This window comes from Lucilia cuprina, chromosome 4 (genome assembly GCF_022045245.1).
Source record: "Lucilia cuprina isolate Lc7/37 chromosome 4, ASM2204524v1, whole genome shotgun sequence".
Taxonomy (NCBI): Eukaryota; Metazoa; Arthropoda; class Insecta; order Diptera; family Calliphoridae; genus Lucilia; species Lucilia cuprina.
In genome coordinates this window covers 71,028,349-71,050,584 of record NC_060952.1, presented here as the reverse complement: position 1 = coordinate 71,050,584, position 22,236 = coordinate 71,028,349, and the positions used below count along the sequence as shown (strand labels likewise).

General features: G+C 28.2%; 1 protein-coding gene across 4 annotated transcripts in view; it reads right to left on the bottom strand.

Moving 5' to 3' along the window:
* Positions 1-739: 739 nt before the first annotated feature.
* LOC111676778 (putative uncharacterized protein DDB_G0286901) overlaps positions 740-22,236 on the bottom strand; it is a 99,519-nt gene continuing 78,022 nt past the window's right edge. The window contains exons 3-4 of one of the 4 annotated variants that reach the window (XM_046949992.1): positions 18,739-20,375; positions 740-899 (exon numbers count right to left, since the gene is read on the bottom strand). In XM_046949992.1, the coding sequence (XP_046805948.1) occupies positions 767-899; positions 18,739-20,375 (1,770 nt within the window). In that variant the 3' untranslated portion in view covers positions 740-766. Of the gene's footprint in view, positions 900-13,852; positions 14,172-14,381; positions 14,401-18,701; positions 20,376-22,236 lie in introns of those variants that run through there. The other 3 variants (XM_046949993.1, XM_046949995.1, XM_046949994.1) reach the window with 3 other exon arrangements.

Below are 22,236 nucleotides of genomic sequence, written 5' to 3'. Positions count from 1 at the left end.
CATAAGAAACGATTTGTGAAACCAAAGCTTAAAATATATTGATGATAGGTAATGCTTTGTATTTGGTGGAAACAAAAAGGACTAATCTAAAACCTGACAAGACTAATACTGGGAACCTTTGAAGCGAGTATTGAACGAAAAACGTAAGTATTTAAAAAACTACTTAGAAAAAAATAGTCGGGAAGTTTTGCTTCATCTGTCTTATAGTCCAGAACTTGCTCTGTCGGGATATTTATTAATTATTTCAATTGAGGCAGAAATGCTTTACTTAAAAATGCTTTACTTAAGAATTTAGCTCGATTCGTTTTTCAAAATATGATTTAACTGCAAAGATAAATTTTTCGCATTCACGCTTGAGCACTTTAGGTTTGTTAATATTGTCGTTGTCTGATAACAAGGAACGGTCAAAACTGTAAACATATACCAAACAATGTCAAATGTGAGCCTTCTTAGAAGCTTGTCAGCCACATCAATTACCTTGAATAGATTAAAACAATTAAATAATGATGTTTTCACTACAGCAATATACATCAGGTCGTTATGATAAAATCGCCAGTTTCATCCATGAAATACAAACAAATAAAATAAATAAATTTTTCAATTCTTTTTAAAATACGAGTATTTATTAACTTATTTATATTATGAGAATAATTAAACATAACTAAACATAAACTATTTATTTACATCATTTACAAATATAATAAATATTTTAATTTACAAGAGATATCAGTCGTATGACTTCGAGAAAAAAATGCTTTTATCGCTGTCACCACACGTGGAGGTATATTCTATAAGGACCATTCTCAGTATGTTTCCCATTTCTTTCATCCAAATATGATTTACCTAAATATCCCTCATCACACAAATGAGTATCGGTTGACTCGTTGTTACATCCTTTGCTGGAATTGAAAGAAGAACAGAATATTGATATAAAATTTAATATGAATAAAAATAAGGATATTGTAGATAATTAAATAAATAATCAATAAGTCCTAAAAATATCTAACATTTGAGAAGGAGGTCTTAAATATATATACTTGTATTTTTTAAGGCAATGGAATCAATCATTTATTACTCATTATAATTGGGAAACCGCATTTCTACAAAATTACGGATTCGGAGATAGTTCATCATAGAACTAACCAATTCTAAGGGAGAAGAATATACGAAATATACTGATCACTGTTACTTTTAATCTAAGAGATACTATACAATTTCTAAGTGTAATCGCACGAAAATACGAAAAAAAACTCAATAAAAACTAAACAAACATTATGACAAAATTTTGAATTTACTTTTTTATAAATTTATTTTTTCACAGATAGAGAATTGTTGTTCATTTTGTTAAAATAAAAAAAAAACATAATTTAGTATAAATGATTACGTATACAGAAGAGTGATTATATGCGTAAGCGAGTGTGAATGAATTTGTATGAAATGGTCTATTTATTATTACAATAGTATTGGTAACTCTTTTAAGTGACTTTGAACTTGAAAACACGCATACGCTCTGTTATACAGCAATGACAGGAAAAACGACAACACATTAAAGGCATTATTATGCAAAAATGTCAATGAACTCGAGAGGAAAACAAACACAATAACACACCATGTTCTAACGGTTTTTGCGAGTGTTTTTTCTCTATAACTATCTATTTCTTGCTATCTCTTTGGCAAAAAATAAAAAGGGAAATATTTATTAATTTTGTTAATTCTTCACTTATTTTTCAGGAAATATCACTTTGTTATCCATTGTTAAATTGCGCCAAAATTGGAACACAATTGAATTTGAAATGTTGTTTGATTCTTTTTTTATAATTTCACAAGCATTAAAGAAATTTCAGCTCATTGTTATTGTTTTTGAGAACCCAATTTTGATTGCTACTAAGTGAGTATAGTTATTTATTTGTATCAGTTACTTGCTATACCCAGTATGCTTTGCTACCCTAAAGTCAACATAAACAAAAAATCCAGTTTACGGTTTTTGAAAATTCTAGCTGTAACAGTTTTTGAGATACATATACGAGTTATTGTACTTAATTCATATGGGAGGTGCTATTTATTGCCCAAATGTATCTCAGAGTTCTTCGTCCAAAATTGAGGATTCCTGCTCTAATAGTTTCCTAGATACACTATTTTTTGTACATAATTTTGATAGGGGGAACCACGTCTCCTATTGTTAGTTCGCTAATTTATTACCCAAATGTTCACATGGATGTCAAAATATATTTTTTTAATTTTAGCTCTCATATTTACATAGATATATGAATTTTTATATTCAATCCGTATGGGAGCTACCAAGATCCCCTTATGAAAGTCCGTCCATTTTTCTTATAAGTATTCACACGGATATTTGTGGAAAAATTTAATATTTTTAATAGTTTCCTAGGTAAAGAAATTTTAATACTTAATTCATATGGGAAGTATCATGACCCCTATTGTTAGTCCGACTATTTAAAAAAATGATCGCACTTTAACTGATATGTTTTCTGAGATATACTAATTTAAGATTTGCTTCACATGCGGAGTGCCATGCCTTTTATACCTAGGCTGCCAATTTTATTCTCATGCAGGTTCTGAGATTATCGTAAAATGTAGCCTATAGTTTCTTCCACAATAAAATGCCGTGAAATTTTTAGATTATCATTTTACGTCTCATCACCTCCTTCGTCACGGATATAGTATTTGTAAAGACAATCATCACTTGAGTGTTCCCTTTGTAAGCAAGACAGTATACACTTGAAAAGCAAATTTAAGCGTTTGCTGTCTCTTCGTAATTTATAGAATGACGATAGATTTGATGGTAGGTCGGGCACATGATTAAATTGCTAGTCACCTGGATAGTCGGTGGCTAGGGGTAAGCCAAAATGGTAGGTTAAATAGGTAATTGGGAACAGCCCGACCGAACTGCTAGGTAATTTAATCGAAATGGGCAATATTTGATAATAAGGTACATGATTGTGTTTGATATTTTGATTGAGTTTCCCAAAAAAAGTTTCCCGGTGTTAACCGGAAATAACTAAAACTCATTATTAGCAGTTCATTATGTTGATGTAAGGAAGGTGCTAAGTAGAATTATGTATAACATTGCGATGTTCTGATTCGCAACATGTTCCTATATAATAGACCATGGTGTTTTCAACAAAATAAAATTGATCCATTCCTGCATTACAAAGGACTAAACGTAGCATGTACCCTAACAATGTTTACAAGTAGTTTTGTGATTATCTAAATTGATCATGTACTCCAAAAATTTTTGTAGGGTTTTAGTAATATTGTTTACAAAATTCTGAGTTTCTGAAGATGGCTTTATATGGGGCAATAATATTTGAGTAAATCTGTGCTATACTTTTCTGGGCAAATCGTTGCACTCCAGAGGACGGCTACATATATGTATGTAGCACGAAGACATTGCTCTATGAGCCAGAATACGAATATGTGAAGATATTAGTCTCTACCTACAGCTCTTAGATGTATCCAAAATTATTTAATTTATACGACCTTTTAACCCCACTTAGCTACTGATTGTTTACCTTACTTTCAGTTTGAATAATAACTTCAAAGAAATCTATATGTGTGTCACACGTGTCTATTTAATTTGAGAAGTAGCCATATCGATCATGCAAAATAGCACTTTTAAAATAAGGCGAACATATTTTATTAATTTCAAATCTCACGCTCTTTCAAGCTAATCGTTTACTCATTTCTACTAAAAAACAGAAACCTTTCTTATTTTTTTTACAACAAATATGTTATTCGTATATATTCCTTGTATGTTTTATGAAACATTCCATAATTGTATTATCGGCCCATGAACTTCAAAATTTAGTTTGTGATTGATTAACTACATTTCCCACATATTTAAAACGATAAGATTTTTGCGTTATCAAAAATTTAATGGGAAACATAAGTTTTAATTCATTATAAGATGATAGATCGTCGCTGAGGCCGTATCAATTTAGCAACAAATTATGCCAAATTATTTTGCGGTGCTTAAAAAGTGTAAAATATTAAGATTTGCAAAAAATATAATGATTATGTTTTTATAATATTTATTCGCAAAGCTTGTGTGTTTCCCATAACGAATGTAGGGTATGTGTAAAAGGTATTGTACTAAGAATGTTTAATCACATTAAAATGCATGTAGTTTAAAAGTTTGGAGCCAGTAACAAGTATTGTAGATCACTACTGTATAGGACATATAAGAGTTCAAAATATCGCCATTAATTTTAAACGATTTTTTGAACCTAGTTTTAAATGTTGCAAATTAACTTAAATGAAATAAAAGCAACGAAATAGCTATTTCTCCCAACTAATTATTAAAAGAAAAAAAAAATAAAATTATTATTTCCACACGCTCACCCGGTGTTAAATTAAATAACAATTTAAATTACGACGTTGACAACAACACAAACAATTATTTATATGAATTTAAAATACGGGGCATTGGTATGGAAAGTGGCAAATAATGCTACAAATATACTAAAGTCAAATCGTTGCTGTAGTACGAATATGTTTAATGATTTTATGGTTTGTTTAAATTATTTATATTTTTTTTACAAATTAAGCATTTTGTACCGGCCGCACAGAACAAATTAAATGTGTTGGGTGTTTTTCTGAATTGATTGGTTTGTAGCCGGCTTTTCCGAAAAATTTCAGCTAGTGATGAACGTGTTAGCGAAATTGTACTTTTTATAAAAAGTACTTTTAAATGATCAAAAGTTCGAAATTGTAGATAACACACTTTAATATTCCGATTTTAGGAATGATTTAATGATTAATTCGGATTATATTAAGGTCTGCTTTTCATAAGTCCATTCTCTTATCGTTCTTCACAAATGATTTCGGAAGTGGCACAGTGGAAGTGGTGTGAGAGAGGTAGTTAACAATTATATTTGTCTGAAAGATTTTCTGTTAATCCAATATTTTTTAATGAACAATGTGTGTTTATCTGCTTTTCGGAAGTGACCCTTATATAAAAGCTAGGTTCAATTTCAGTTCGATTGGGAAAAATTTTCATTGAATAATTTTTATTCATGTATACAAAATATAATCGATTCAAATTTTAGTTCATAATTAGTTTATTATATAAGTTTAAATGATTTTATGAATCGAATTTTATTTATATTATCCGTAAAAAATTGAACATTAGTTATTAACAATTAACTAATTCTCGAAAATGAATCTTTTATGGCTGATATGGCCAATTATGGAGCGATCCTCTTTGTTGTAATATTTAAATGAGTTTTGTATCGGAATTATTCACAGATCTCCATTACTTTTAGGCAGATTTTGCTGATTTCATGTAGAAATCTTGACGAAAGAATGTCTCATAGAATTATTAAAGATCTGGATCTCGCTGATATCAAAAGCTATCAGAAAATTTAATTTAACATACATACATACATACATACATACATACATACATACATACATACATACATACATACATACATACATACATACATACATACATACATACATACATACATACATACATACACACATACATATATACATACATACATACATACATACATACATACATACATACATACATACTAACATACATATAAACAAAAATATGTTAATCGAATCCGATGTCTATAATGATGCAGAATATATGTATATTCTTAATACTATCGGAAAATAAAAGGTAGCACGAGTCTAGTCTATCGAGACTATAAACTGCTGGTCTAAAATGCTTCCTCGGCCTTTCCTTGATTTGATATGAGACTTCTAACCCATATATCTAGCGTAAGTGTATCGACTGTTTTTCTCAATCAAATGTCTGATAAAAGAGAAGTGTATCGGGTTGTACGGTTATGTATGTATGGTATCGATTATGATATATTACTCCTGTAGTTGCTGTTGTCTAATCAACAGTGTCTAACCCATCTGAGTATTTGCAAGACGCAGTGATGTTTTTTGTATCTTGGAAGTTAAGCAACTGGGGATAAAGATTAGAGCAAGAGATTAGAGAGCTCAAGTACCTGGTGCGAGCAAAGTGAATGGACCGTCAGCAGTGTGTAAGAAAGAGGAAAGGGTTGTGACGAGTCGTCTAACACGAGTAGTTTAATAAGGCTTTCAACATATACCCTTCTCCCGAAGGTAAAGGGCACAAAAACATAAGAGTAAAATATAATAGTCATATATAAAATATATAGATTCGAGGGCAGTTTGTAGTACTTGGTGCGAGCAAAGTGAATGGACCGTCAGTAATGTGTAAGAAACAGGAAAGGGTGGTGACGAGTCGTCTAACACGTGTAGTTTACCTTTTCTCGAAGGTAAAGGATATAAATTATATAGATTCGAGGGTAGTTTGTAGTACCTAATCAAAGTCATTTTTTTAATGATTACTAGTTTAACTTAAATCTGACAGTAAAATGTTCAGAAAATGTCAGAAAAAGTATTTTTGACAATGTATTGTCAGAACAAAATAAAAATTGTATGTTGACACAGTTGTTAGACATTTTCTAAACATATTTCTGGCAGAATTGTAAGATCTAACTACTGTGTATACATAGCTTTAGAAAAAGTACTATTTCTCAATATCTATGGTACATTTTAATTTCCAATCCCTGATTCAATTAAACACTTGATGCCAATTCAAATACATGAAAATACAATGAGTAGTATATAACCCAGTAGTCGTAGAAAATATAAGGTTCATTTACTTCAAAACTAGTATAACTCATAATTCGTGTTTTTTTATTTTAATATCCGCCAAAAGCTTTTTAAATTATTTAAACGTTTTTTCAAAACATTTATATTTTCACATGAACTTTGTGTATGTAGTTTAAACTTCAATAATTTGTCATAAAAATATTGATTTTTAAATCTGCCAAATTTTAAATTTTTTTTAACTTTTTTCTCAAAACTACTTTTTTTTTTAGTTTATGTCAGTCTTGATATAAATGAGATATAAGTAGTTTCAATTTGGTTTAGCAATACAATGGTGTATGTTGCCAATTCTACTATAGTTAGTGTTTGTCTGTTGACTGCTCTGTTTTTTATATTTTTTTTGTATTTGTATTTTTTGTATTATTTTGATTTGAAATATGTGAATTCGTGAATCAAGTCACGTAGGCATAGAAATTTTGAAAGCATAGCAAAATTTCGTTGTTTACAGTTGCTACGTTTTCGCTATAACGATCTACTCTCTTTCTACGCTATTGCAGATCGTCGTGGTACAATATACATAATAATAGTTTTCAACCATCACAACCGACGATGAAGACTAATAAAGACTTGATCTGCTCGGAATCGACAAGCAAATCGATTATTTTATGCAAAACATATGAGTGAGAAAATTAGTTTAATTTAGTTTTAGAAGAGAGAGGGTAAAAGAGGTAAACGAAAAAATACGTTACTTATAAAATGTTTTTAAATATCGTATATTAATAATTTTTTATAGCTTTTTTTATTCGTTAATTTCACCATTAGCTTAGCACATGAGTTGATTTTTGTTTTTCTATTTATTTATTTAATGATAATATGGTTTTTGCCTTTATTTTGTTTGTTTTTGTTTTTTTCTTGAGTTCAAAGTTTTTAGAACAAGTGGAGCATTTATTGGAGGCAGGTATATTGTGTGCGAAGAGGCATTTCCATGACTCATCACTCAATTATTTGAAATTGTTTAGTAAACAATCTATTAATAGCTGAAATAGTTTGATATTAAATATTTAAATTTTTTTGTTACGTAGTAACTAAATATGCTTTATGTTTATCGATAAAAAGTGTTGACAAAAATATTTATCTCTAAGAGATAATGTAATAGTTACCACATTAATTTTGTTAATTGAATTGATTATTTTGCAATGCCAAACATAAATGGAACATAATAATCAAGAAACTTTAAGAAAGATATTTTGGAGAGAAGCTCTGTACTTTCTGTTATTGCAATATAACCACCGGAAGTATATGTATGGTTTAATACTGGATATACTTAGCCTTTGAACGTTTTAATCCAAACTGTGCTCTTGATTGGTGGTAAAGCAAAATATACAAAGTTTGGCATGACTTACAGCCCAATATTCTAAGGGTTCAGTTAGTTTCTACGTTTCGTTACGTGCTGAATAAGCTGATTCGTTTTTGGCTTTCGGAAATCAGTTTAAGTCTTTAGTTTGACCGCTAGGTTTTGTATGACACAAACATGAAACCAATGATTCGTGATGAACAAAACCTAGAAACTAATTCTTGCATAAGTTTGTCTGGAATGCAGAATCTGCATACTTTGTTTAACGTACAGTTATTTTGGGGGCAGCAAACAGATTATACATTATATAAGAAGCTTTAACCAAAATGATCATGCATAAAATTTGCGCTTTTTCCAGTCTAAAACTAACGTAAAAAATCCTATAATATAACCTAAAGGGTTGATCTCCAACATAATATGTCAACTGAAAGATAGAGCTCTTCTCATGTATTTCACATAAGAGAGACTTAACACTCTTTGCCCACTATTGAAATTTATTTTTACCGGTGGAGAACATATGGATAATGTTTACTTCAGAAATAGTTTTGACGAAGCAAAAAAAAAATTCTGAAGTGCATCAAATATGTATTTTATCAAATTTGTTAAAAGATCGGATTGGTTCTCTTGCAGCCCAGAGGAGTATCCATAAAATGTTCTAGCTAAATTACGACCTATGACCAGTTTACATAAGGAATTCTTTCATTATCGCAAGAATTCGCATTTCTTTTTAAAGATACTGACCTAATAAAACTCTAATATGAGGTGCTGAGATTTAAAGAATTAGAAATTAAACAGAAGCAGAGTAAGTGAAATATTTGACGTGGATAACATATCAAGTTTTCCATAAGATTTGATTCTACTAAGGAACTCTGTCTTACCTATGTATTCCTATTATATTTATCCCATGAATTCATCCAGTATCCCATTTAGTTAAAAAAAAACACCCTACTATCAACCACTTTATATTTCAATTTCTTTTTAAAGATACTGACCTAATAAAACTCTAATATGAGGTGCTGAGATTTAAAGAATTAGAAATTAAACAGAAGCAGAGTAAGTGAAATATTTGACGTGGATAACATATCAAGTTTTCCATAAGATTTGATTCTACTAAGGAACTCTGTCTTACCTATGTATTCCTATTATGTTTATCCCATGAATTCATCCAGTATCCCATTTAGTTAAAAAAAAAACACCCTACTATCAACCACTTTATATTTCAATATTCTTCATAAATATAAGAGACACATAATTATTCCATCATAAAAATTAAAAACAAAATTATTCACAATCTATTATATAGTTACAATGTATAAACACACTTCTAACTTCTTTAGATAGCAACAACTAACTATTTTTAGACAACAATTAATTTGTAACATTTCATTTATTTTCCCTTTAGAATTTAGTTCATAACCCAAACTATTGTAATTCTCGTCACAAACGTGAATCACATTATCAAGATTAGATTTCCTGAAATTCAAAATAGTACTACGTGAATGTATTTATCTAGAGCAATTCAAAGTCTATTTCCCATATAAAGAACCGCTGTAGCGTCCTCTAACTCTTCACACTGTTCGACATGTGAAAATGAATTTATTCTTGTAAACAAATTAGATTTTGACGCAATAATTTACACTCAATTCTCTCTCACCTTCTCTGTTACATACTAATCAATACACATGTGACGTTGAATCCAGTATTTATAACATTTTGTTGTTGTTGTTGTTTTTTATGGCTTTTTAATTATTACTTATAAACAAATTGTCTTATTATTAAATTCTTTTAACAACAAGCTTTTGAAAATTTACGATTTTGTAGATTATTTTACAACCTGTAAGGGGTTCTATATAACGAAATTCATAAGAGAATTTTGGGAGTCGAATTTTGTTTTTCGACATTTTAGTGAATTTTTTGTAGTAAACTAAGAATCTGGTAAAAGATATTAAATTTTTAGTTATATGGAAATGGCAGTTTGTCAAAAGTTGATTTTTCAAAAATTTAATGAATTCGATGGTCAAACCTAGAAATGTGCTTTAAATGACCTGATTATGAAACAAGTAGGAAGTTATAGTCGGGCGAGGCTGACCATATAATAGCCTACACCTGTAAAATGTGATTTAGTTTTCATAATAAAACATTTAAGTTATATTGTACCCTGCCTCAGATATATATTTTGTATTTATTGTTGAATAAAATTGTGAACATTTCAGTTAAATTTTGAAGTGGGCTTTTTAAAGGTGAGTCAAACGAGGCCCTATAATTACAAAGTTTTAGTATAGAACTTGGTTTTGTCGAGATACGAGTATATTAAACATAATTATGAACTTAAAAGAACTATTTGGCGGGTTCAGTTGTATGGGGGCTTAGTGAAATAATGGACCGATGTTAACTATTTTCAACAGGCTTCGTCTACGGTACCATAAAGGATCATATGCCATATTTCATTGAGTTATCTCTAAAATTGCGACCTATAGTTTAATTAAAAGGTTAACAAGCCATATTCGGGGGTACAGTGTTATGTGGGATAGGTGAAATAATGAACCGATTTTTACTGGTACAATAGAATATTATGTACCAAATTTCATTTTTCTTCAAAATTGCGACCTGTAGTTTGATTACAAGGTTTACATGGACGGATATTATTGTGCGTTATAAACATCAGCACAAATCTAATATACCCTTCCCACTAAAGTTATGTAGGGTATAAAAATTCCCACTATAATGTAGATTTTACGATTAATACGATTGTAAGACATTTTCTACAGATTTTTCAGACAATATTGTTAGATCTGACAACCAAATATACATAGTTTTAGTGCAATCTAGTTTTTAACAGATATTTACGTAATAAACATGAAATCACTTTTGTCATACATTTTACAGATAAATATTGGCAATCTTTATTTTAATGAAAATATATATATTACAGCAACAGAAACCCTACAACTACATAATATGAATACAGTTTATTGTATTTTTAATATTTTTGCAAATAAAAAAAAATTAACGACAATAGCAAAAACAAATATGATTTGATTCATATTTCATTTTAAATTATTACTTTACATGCACTTTTTCCGCCATACGGTCGAATAAGTCTACGTGATCTGAGTCAAGACTACCTGTAAGAAATAAACTACTTACTACAGGCTGTTTGTATTTGCACATAAAAAATATTACAATAGAATCGGCGGTGTACTACCAGTACAAATATTAATATTAAATTCAAATATAAAATATTGCTGTAGTATTAAACCACATTGTTTCTTAATTATGTTTGACTTTTATTACTTAAATATTGTGAAATTATTGAACAATTTTTGAAGGTCGTCAAGTGAAAAATTCAAATATTGTGGACGTTATTAGAATTAATGACTGGTGAAAATGCATAGATTTTTATTTTGGAAACTCCGATGCAATTTAGATCATTGTGTAACTTTCTGTAATTAATTGAATTGAAAAAATAGTAAAATAATGTCCCTAAGAGTCCCCAAGGTTTTCCAAACTATAGACATTTTTTGTTCTTTAATGCTTCATCCGCTACTTTTCATTTTGGCAGCTATGCGAAATCGTGGACCGATTTCCCATTTTCAATACCAAACAAACCTTACCCATAAAAAATATTTGTTGGAAAAAAGGTCTGTCGTGCTTTCCAAAGACAGACAGACGGAAAGACGATGAGTCGGAAGGACATTTCTAGATCTTCCTAGAATTTAGGTGGCGTGTCATAATGTCCGGTTACATAATATCCATGGATGTTATGACACACCAAAAAGTGTCATAGTCTCCTTTGACAGTATGAAATAACTTTTAATAACTTAAAAATGTCTACGAGAAAAATAACATAAAGTCCATTGACTTAAATAAGTCCTTTCATAATAAAAGGCTTAATTTAGCGAAACCGGTATTCAAAGAAACCATGCGTCTGGCCGAAGGCCGGTTATCTAGAATACTTTTTCAAGGAATTCAAAAGGCATACATAAAATTTAGGAGCAAATCTGGGCCGTTGACTAATATTTCGAAGTATTACAAACGAAAAGACAAAATCAATGTATCCCCATATTTTTTGATGGCGGGTATACAAAATATGCAAAATCTATTGTCAATCTTCATCAATGTACGGGTCATTTCGTGTCAAGTGATCCAACTTTAAAATTCGATGTCTTCCGATTTTGTTGAAATTTACACACAAGTACTATTGTGTAGTAATTTCAACAGTATTTCATTATATGTATATTTCCTAGTATTACTTTTTTATTTAATCAGGAAAACTATAGTAAATATCCCGATATATCGTTCAAATTTAGGAAGGTTGGAGAATGATGACAGCTTATCTTGGAAAATTTGGAAAAAGTAATTAATATTTGTGTGAATAAAATTTCGTATTTCCTAAAGATTTTATAAAAAAATAAACATTTGATGATAAGGACAAACACATCTGACATGATATATGGAGCGATATTTTTAATAATGTATCGTATTTTTGATTAATGATGACATTGATTTTGCTATATATGTAAGTTGTTCAAGAAATTCTACGGGGACAATCACAAAATTTTGCAAGATTTTCCAAAATTTGAATACATAACGATGCTGATAATGGAATGTTATAATGTTATTGCTGCAAAAGGAATGTGCATAAAATATCAAAAATTATGAGATGTTATTTACGATAAATACCTATTAATGATAAATGAATTTGAATTAGTTCTAAAGATTTACCCCCTTATTCACAAACAAAATTTTTATTCCATAAAAGGTTTATAAAATAAGATTTCCATAAAAAATATATTTTATAAACCGTTTATAAAAAAAGAATTTTGTTTGTGAATAAGGGTGTAAATTTATATTGTAAAAAAATTTGTGTATTTTTACTTTATGATATTTTAAAAATAAAATACGTCTTTAGTTATTTAGACTACCTAATTATATATTTGTGAATTTTTAGCTCAAAAATATTTTAAAAATAAGTAAATTTTTATGACTTTAGTTTTTAAAAGCCATAAACTGATGTAGACAATTATTTTTATTTAATAGAATAATTTTTAGTTTTAATTTGTGTATTGTGAGCATAAAAAAGTAATAATCATATACATTCCAAAGATCTTGCCAAGTATTAGGGTGTACGTTTTATTTTATTGCAACAATGCTAACGTGTATCTTGGGCCATTTTGATTTCACGCGAAATACACACCCGCACTTTACTCTGTTAGGCGAATTTAACAGAACTCTTCATTGCAATTTTGACTTTTTTTAAATTTTCAAAAATTTATCTTTAGTTTGTATCTATTTTATAATTTCATTTTGATGTCAGTTTTTATATAATACGAATTCTTTATGCTATGGTCCCACGACAAATTTAACAAAATAAGAAAACAATCAGACAACTTAATAATTGTCATAATTGATATATTACACTGAATTTTTCCCAATAAAACTCAGATATTTTATAATTTTTTAGATTTTTTATTTATTCAGTCTTTAAATATTAATAATAAAAAATAGTTACTTTTGTATAATATGTATACTAGTGTACGTATTAAATTTATATCAAAATAAATTAAAATTTCTGGTTTTAAATTTAAACTAAATTTATGATTAGATTAAAAGGAAAAAATAGGTTACAATATTATTCAATATTATTAATAGGTGGGTGGGTTATATACACTCAAAGAGAAATTATTTAAACGATCTATGAACAAAGTTTCAAAACACTATTCTATAAGGATACTTTAATATTTAAAAAAAAGTTTTTAATTGTTTAGCATATTTGAAACTATGAACATAAACCATTTAATTTAAAACAAAACAAAAAAATTGCCATTTAGAGATAATTTATAATTAATTATAAATACTAAAAGCAAAACAGGAACATTATACACATGAAATAACTAGAATACAAAATGGTTTTTTAAAATCAAATTAATAAATTTAAATTAAAACTAAAAACAAATTATGTTACAGGGTTGTGAAATCCTTATGAGAGAAATGTTAAAGTTAGTTTTTATTTATTAATAATTTTTATGTATTAATTTTTGTGGTTTTTGTTTCAGAAAGGTAACCGTAGCATTAATATTTCTTTTTTTTTTACACTTAGTAGAGTTATTTAGGCAAACATCAGCTTAATGTTTGAAGACTCCAAGCCAATATCCATATTACTGCTATGAATTCCCAAAGGCCCATAGGTAAGCTAAAATAATATATATAGGATTTTTAGTTTAATTTAAGAGTTTTATATGATTTTCTTTAAAAAATATAACATTTTATTGAAATAACAAATCAAGTAAAAACCTTAACCAGTACTTTTTCGCAAAAGCTTGTTGCAAGTTTTGGTTTTTGAAGAGTTTATGGTTTTAGTTTTTTTGTTTAACCCATCATCCTTCAGCATGCGTTATTATAAGTTTTTGTTTTTTTATTAACTAGAAACAAAAAATATTAAATAAAACAGAAAAATAATAACAAATAAAACCAATCAAGCCAAAATTAAACATGCAGTAAAATAATTTTGTTTTGTTTATAGTAATAATATATAAATATGTTTTTTTATTAACATTATATTAACGACGATAAGGAGCTCACATTTTAATACACATAAATACAACCCTGGGCGACGAAATCTGTAATTCGATTTGAAATTCAAAAGTTACAAAAGTTTTTTCGTTCAAATCGAATTATGAAGTAACCGCCTGTACTCACTTGCTACCAAGAAGTGTAATTTTTACACATGCATATTCTGCTTTCCGGCTAAGTCTATTAGGTCCGTATAAATATTCGTTTAGGATAGTCAAAACACATATTAGACCAGTCAATAAGCTACTTTAGACTACTTTATAAGCTAGACTAGACTATAGGCAAGACTAAAGGCTAAACTATAGGCTAGACTATAGACTAGACTATAGATTAGACTACTCTATAGACTTGACCAACGACTATGACTAGACTATAGACTAGACTATAAACTAGACTATAGAATTTACTATAGACTAAGCTATAGACTTTACTATAGACTTTACTATATTCTAAGCTATAGACTAGACTATAGATTAGACTATAGACTAGACTACAGATTAGACAATAGACTAGGCTATAGACTAAATTATAGACTAGACTATAGACTAGACAATAGACTAATCTATAGACTAGAATACACCTTGACTATAGACTAGACTATAGACTGGACTATAGACTGGACTATAGACTAGACTATGGACTAGTCTATAGACTATACTAAAGAATAGTCTACAACTTTCTAGTCTATAGTCTATTCGATAGTTTAGTCTATAGTCTATCCTTACTATTTTCTTGTCCGAACATTTGCACCAACAACATTGAACTGTGCTATCGACAAACTGTTTTATCTAACCTTTAAATTTAAGCTGCTTTTCCCTTCCAGGAAGTCCATTTTAAAAAAGAAACAACATTTTTTGTTATTTATTTTGTTGTGTATACATTTCTTAATAAATAATTCCTTGCAAAATTATTTATTAATAATTTTTTCTTTTATTCAGTTTTTTTTATAAGATTTTTTTCTTAGAAGTTTTCTTTTTTTTTTTGCTGTCGGAGAATACAATTAAAATCAATTTTTATCTGATTTCAACATATAAATATATATAGTAATAATCTTCACTATAATTCTAATAATTTACATAAAAAATAGGAAAATTGTGTTTTTGAGAATAGGTCGTTGGTTTTCTATATAAATTTTTGCTTTTTTAAGATTTAAATTATTTTTTTTTTAAATTACATGAAATTAAATAAGTGTTTTTAAATTAATAACTTAGCATACACATTACAATTTATTTATAATTCTATAGTTTATTTTTTTAATATTTGCATTGTTAGTTTTTTTATAAAAATTATTTAAGTAATAAATATTACTGTAATTACACTGCTGGGGGAAGGGGGTGGTTTTGTTCAAAAACTAAAAAAAAAGTAGAACAAATTATTCAAAAAGAAAAAATTGGTAACAAACTAATAAATTTTTAAAAGAGCCACGGATAAATTATGGGAAATTATAAACAATTGAAGAATAAAGAAAAAATAAATTTAGTGTAATTCGTTTCTTTGAAGGCCTTCTTTACTGTTTAATATATTTATATCGTATTTTTTTAATTTATTAGAAATTACTACTTATTGAGAGGCAGCGAGGTTTCTTTTTTATGTTTTTGTTTCTTATTAAAAACTAAAAACAAATCTAGCATATTGTTTTTATAAATGTTTTACATAATATTTACAATCAAATTTATGGCATATAGTTGTTTTCCTATAATATATTTTTAATATTATTGCTTAGATTTCATTAATTATTAAAAAAAATACTTTGCAAGTAGTTTGAAAAGTGTGATGTTTGTGTAAATTAATATGAAAAGTTGAAGTTAATATTTATTTAAAAAGGAATTTGGGGTTTTGTAAAAGGAATATTTTGGGAATTTTGTTACGAGAGAGGGGAATTAGAAATTATTTGTAAATTGAAAATATTAAAAACTTTTTTTGTTTAGAGATTTCGAGTAATGAATTCGAGTTTTGAATTTAGGTATTATTGAATTTTGTATATCATTATCGAAATCCTTAAAACGTATCAAATCAGTAATGGTTAATCGAGGCAAACTAAAAAATTCAAATCAAATATATTTTTTTTATAATTTTAAATTTTTTAAATTTAAAAACTTTTGTGAGATATTTATTCAGTAAATAACTATATTTTTTTTAATTTTAATTTCTGTCAAGCTACTTTTTTTAATTACAAAACTATTTACACTATTTCCTAGAAACTCTTACGGTTCTTTAATTTTTAAATTTGTAATGTGTGTGCATTTTATTTAGATTATTGGTAAAATTTTTATTATTTAAATTCTTTCAAATATTTGTAGTAGATTCTATATCCTGTCATTTTGAATGCAAAGTAAATTTAGCATATAAGTATTTGTAACCAAATTGTTTGTGTGTATTGATAATACTGTTCAAATAATTTAAACACATTAAGATATTTCTGTAGTCTAGCAATAAATTGTATGGTTTTCTGCAATCATCTAAACTGACAATTTACCTGTTACTAATAATTTCTCATCGTCAGTGCATTGTCATCACATTGCCATATCTGCCAACTTAGGAAGATCTAACAACCGTGTATACGTGTCTTTAGAAAATAGTACTTTGGTCACTGGCTTAAAAATTTTTTGGGGTATGTAGTTGCTTCAGTTCGTTACTTAGCCGCCTGTTAAATTGAAAATTTGTATCAAAAACTTTTGCATTTTTTCTAATGTTTTTACAAAGCACATAAGAAGGGCAACATTTTTTTTTCCAAAAAATCGATTTTTTTCACCACTTTATAAAATTTTGTCCACAATTTATCAGATTGTAAAATAATAACACTTTTTAAGCCACACATAAACACACAAAGAAAATGTTGCCAAACATTTTAAAAATTGCACCTTTCTTTGTTAAATACACGTTGCAAACTTTACGCTTTGTAGTACTTCATTTTACAGCGTTTGTTGCATGTTTTTGGTAACGTATTGGTTATTTAATAAATACCATTTAAATGAAATTTAATTTATTTTAAAACGATAAATAGATATATAGATAAAAAACAAGCCGTAATGATTTTGAATTGATTAATTTTGCGACCAATGTTGGATGTTACCATTTAACTGATTTATAATGAATCGTCTTAAGGATCGATTGATAGTTGATATGGATAACAGGAAATGTGAGGTTATGAAAGGATATTTTTAAGGTTAAATTGTCATTTGGTTAATGTGAAAATGAATAGCAATATGTAAATTTTAGTGAAATAAGTATGCATGTAATTGTGTGTGGTTGTATGTGGGATGTGGAAATGTAGGTATGTAATGCAATTTTTTGTATGAAAATCTTGCAAAATTTACACGTAATTCTTTAATGATAAATATGTATATAAATATTTATATATAGTAAGTATGTATATTTAAATTTATATATAAAACATTAAAATGTTATATGACTTTTTACAAATAGTATAAATATATGTGTGTTGAGTTGTTGATTTATTATATATTTTTCTTTCTTTCTTCTCATCATTTAAATATTAAATGCCTTATTAAACAATTAATGTTGGATTAATTACTATTGTTTGTTGTATTTTCATTCTATTGTTTGTTCATTTTGAATTTAAACTTTGTACATTGCGTTTTTCATAAATTTTTTCTATAAAACTTTCTTAAAAACAAAAACAAATATTTTTATGATTTTCTATAATATTTGCAACAAATATACATTTTAACATTTAAATTTATTTATAATTTGTTGTTGTTTTTCTGCTTAATCAACCCAAAAAATGCATTAAAAATGTTTGAAATAAAAAATTTAAACAATTTCTACCAAATTAAAAGAAAAATTACTTAAAAATTTTGAAAATATTAATTAATAAATTAACAAAATTAAACAAATTAAAAAACAAATCAGTTAAATTAAAAAAGAAGTAGTTAAAGCCAAATTCATACAGAAAAAAATAAAAAAAAATAAAAGTTTTTGAAAACAAAATTATAAATAATTTCAAACTGCCTTGATGTAAGGTTTTTTTTAAATAAATAAATTACATTCAAATATATTAGATTAGACAAGTTAAATAATAGTAAAAATAGTAATAAAAAATAACTAAATAATATGAGGAAATTTTTGTTTTTGTTTTCGTTAAATACAAGTATGTAATAAAAAAATAAGTATTTATATAAAAATAATAATAAAAATAAGAATAAGTAGTACAAGTCAAAACTCACAAATCTAGCTGGTCATAATACAGAAAATCGTCTGCTCCCGCCGTTAGAGGCGTGTGTGATGACTCAGGAGCCGCATAGGGAATATGGCTACTGCTGGGCACAGCATATGAATCGTCTTCATAGCTGGCATCTTCGTTCATTTCGTCGTTAGTCTCCATATCGTTATCATCGTCTTCAGGATCTTCGGCGGCCGAAGTATCTTCCGATGATTGTTCCATGTATTCTTCCATGGAATTGGAGTATCTTACATTGCGTTGTTCTCTGTCGCCACGATCGCTGGTGGTTTCGGCATGCGGATCGTAGTTCTCGAACAGTGTGGTGCTGGGCATCAACGATGTGGTTTCCCAGAATTTGGGCTTTAGCGTTGATGTGGAAGTGGAGGCTGTTTTTTCAGTTGTACTGCCAGAGGCTTTTTTATTGTTATTTTTCTTATTGTTATTGTTGTTGGGGTTGATAACGCCGCCTCTTTTGGAATTCTTTTGTTTTTTCTTTGAACCGCCATTATTGTTACCATTGTTTTGGTTATTTTTAGCTGCCTGCCTTCCGGGTCCACCGCCTCCACCACCTCCTCGATTCATATTTAGTTTTTTGCCACGTCGATTATTGGGTCCTAGACCATCGGTACCCAAACCGTTTTTACCCTGTCCTCTTCTATTGTTACCCTGCTGTTGTTTTTTTGGACCACCCTTTTTGGTGCACATGGGGGGCAGTACTATATCAGTGACCCCTGCTTGCTGCTGTTGTAGTAGCAAATCTCGACATTTTTGCTGTCTTATGGGACCCAGCTGATTGCCACGCCTCGTTATCGATGTGGGCCGATTTAGCGGTGTGGTGCAATTGTGCTGCTCTTCGTTTTCGAAACGCCGGCATTTTCGTTTCTTCCCCGCTTTCTTGCCGCCTCTGTGACTACCGGTTTGAGGTGCTGTACTATTGCTAATACTACTTGTTATTAAACTGTCACTATGGTGGCTATTGCTACTTGTTGGTTTACTATGACTATTGCTATTACTAATATGGCCATTATTTTGACTAATGCTAATACTACTCGGGCTACTACTACTACTATCTCTATTTGTTTCTGATCTGCTATTGCTACTACTACTACTTCGACTATTGGAACTTAAATTATTTTTATCATTGGCAACAGGAACGTTGTTCAAAACTTGGCCATTATTATTAAGCTGGTTTTGTTGATGTTGTTGTTGATTATGATTAACTAAAGTATTTTCTTTATCTAAATTCCTACTTAAAGTATTTTTACTATTACTATTATTATTACTATTGTTTGGATTGCACTTGGGACGTGCTTTAAAGTTTTTACTATCGATCAATTCGATCAATGGTTTGCCAGTATCACAGAGTTGGCGTATGCCATGTTTAACACGATTTGCACCGAATGTTTTCGCAATCAGCTGTTCGACACGCTCTTGCGGCACCGTTTCGGGTATAGCATTCGTATATGTTGCTAATTTACCCAACGAACGGCTGGGTGGTATTTGTAATTTACGCGGCTCACCGTGCCGATTCAACGCCAAATAGTATTTGCGCCGCGTATTTGAATTATAGGTGGATGAATAGGTATTATAGTTGTGCTGTTCCATGCTTTCATTGAAGACACAATCATCAGTAAATTCTTTCTGTAACGAGAAGCTATAGTAAGTTATTTGGTTATTTTTTAATGTTTTTTTGTTAAGTGTTAAAGTTAAAAGCGCTTTTCTGTCTCTTGTCTAATCACTTCTTTTAACCCTTTACAATTAATTAAAACTAAAGTTAGTTAATAGTATTTTTCTACGTAATTATTTAAATGTATATAATTATATTTTTTTGTTTAGCTATGTACTAAAATCGTATGATACCTTGCGTGTGGGAATCAATTTATGATTTTAATTAGGTGAAATAAAAATTGGCAATGTTTCTCAATACCCAGTTGATAGTTTAACATGCGCTGCCGTTTTGCCAACTTAAGAGAAATTGAATATATATTTTTTGTGTATCAGCTTACAACATTCTTATTTGAAATCGTTTGAAAATTTATTTTCAAAAGAACATTTGTTACAATTTTCTTTGCATTTTTTCTAATAAAAAAACACCTGTGCGAAACGATAAATCTTTGCGCTGTATACTAAATTCACATATGCTTTTATTTTAAGAAATTTAAGGCTGGTAAATTGTTAACAACTGTGTAGCTGACAACTTCACACCCATAAATAAGATGCCAGAGAATTTTTCTTAATGTAAGGGAAATGTATTTTAGGGATTATAATTTGAAATCAAGGTTTTATTTTAAAATTATTTTAACATATTATTATTTTTTTCTTTAATTAGATTTTATTTTTCTTAATTTGAAATAAAAAACTATAAATTTTTGCATTTTTATGAGCAAATTTTGATAAAGCAAAATATTTTATTTAAATACAGAAATTTTAATAAATTAGTGATTTAAGTCGAATTAATTATACTAGTATAATTTGAAAAAAAAGTAATTTTATTAATTTACTCTTTTTTATAGCTTATTTATTATGAAACTTTTGACTAAGGGCAAAAAATGCAACATTTTTTTTTATTGAATAGCAACATTTATATTTCTATAAACATTAAAAGGGCAGCAAATGGTTTGATCATATTAATATGACGAAGGTACAGACCATGTGGAATAGTTTTAGGCAAAAAAAGGAGGAACAAACAATTTTACAAATACTGGGAATTAAGCCAACAGTAAAGTGCATTTTTGTATTATTTTATAATGATTTGTTAAACAAAACAAAATTATAGAATTAAACACTAACAATTGTTTTTTTTACAATTGACATAGTTTTTACTTAGGTAAATTTAATGACAAAAAAGCCATAAACTATAGACATTAACATAAAATTTAAAAACAAAATAAAAGTTGACATATTTTATAACAAAAATAAATATGGAAATTACAAAAAAAAAATACATCTTGGTACTGTTTATTGCTTTAGCACCAAACTGTCAAAGGCAAAACAGCAGCATTAAACTAAAACATATAAATTTCTTGGCAAAAAAATGTCATAACATAAATATTTGCAAATGAAAAATTTTCGAAAAGTATTCACAAATCAATATTATTAATATTTTTTGTTATTTAGTTAAACGAAATGATATTTTAATTTACTTTTTTGTTGCATTTTCTGTTGGCTTTGTTTTTTTTTTTGTTCTCTTCTCATTTGCCGGATGTGACATGCGACGACAGAATTGGTTCATTCATTCAAATAAGTCTATATTTATTTCCCTTTGTACAACAATACCATCACATTGTTGCTCTAATGAGTAACTAAAAATATTTTATTTTTAATTGTTAAACAATTTTAATTTGTTTTAGTTTTTTTTTTTTATTTTTCTAAATTTAAACTTAACAATACCGCAAAATAGAAAAAAAAACACAAATAGAAACATAAAAAAAACCAACGAGCCAAAGAAGTGTTGGCCATTCTCTAATCTCATGGGCGTTTAAATTTCAATTTGAAAAAAACA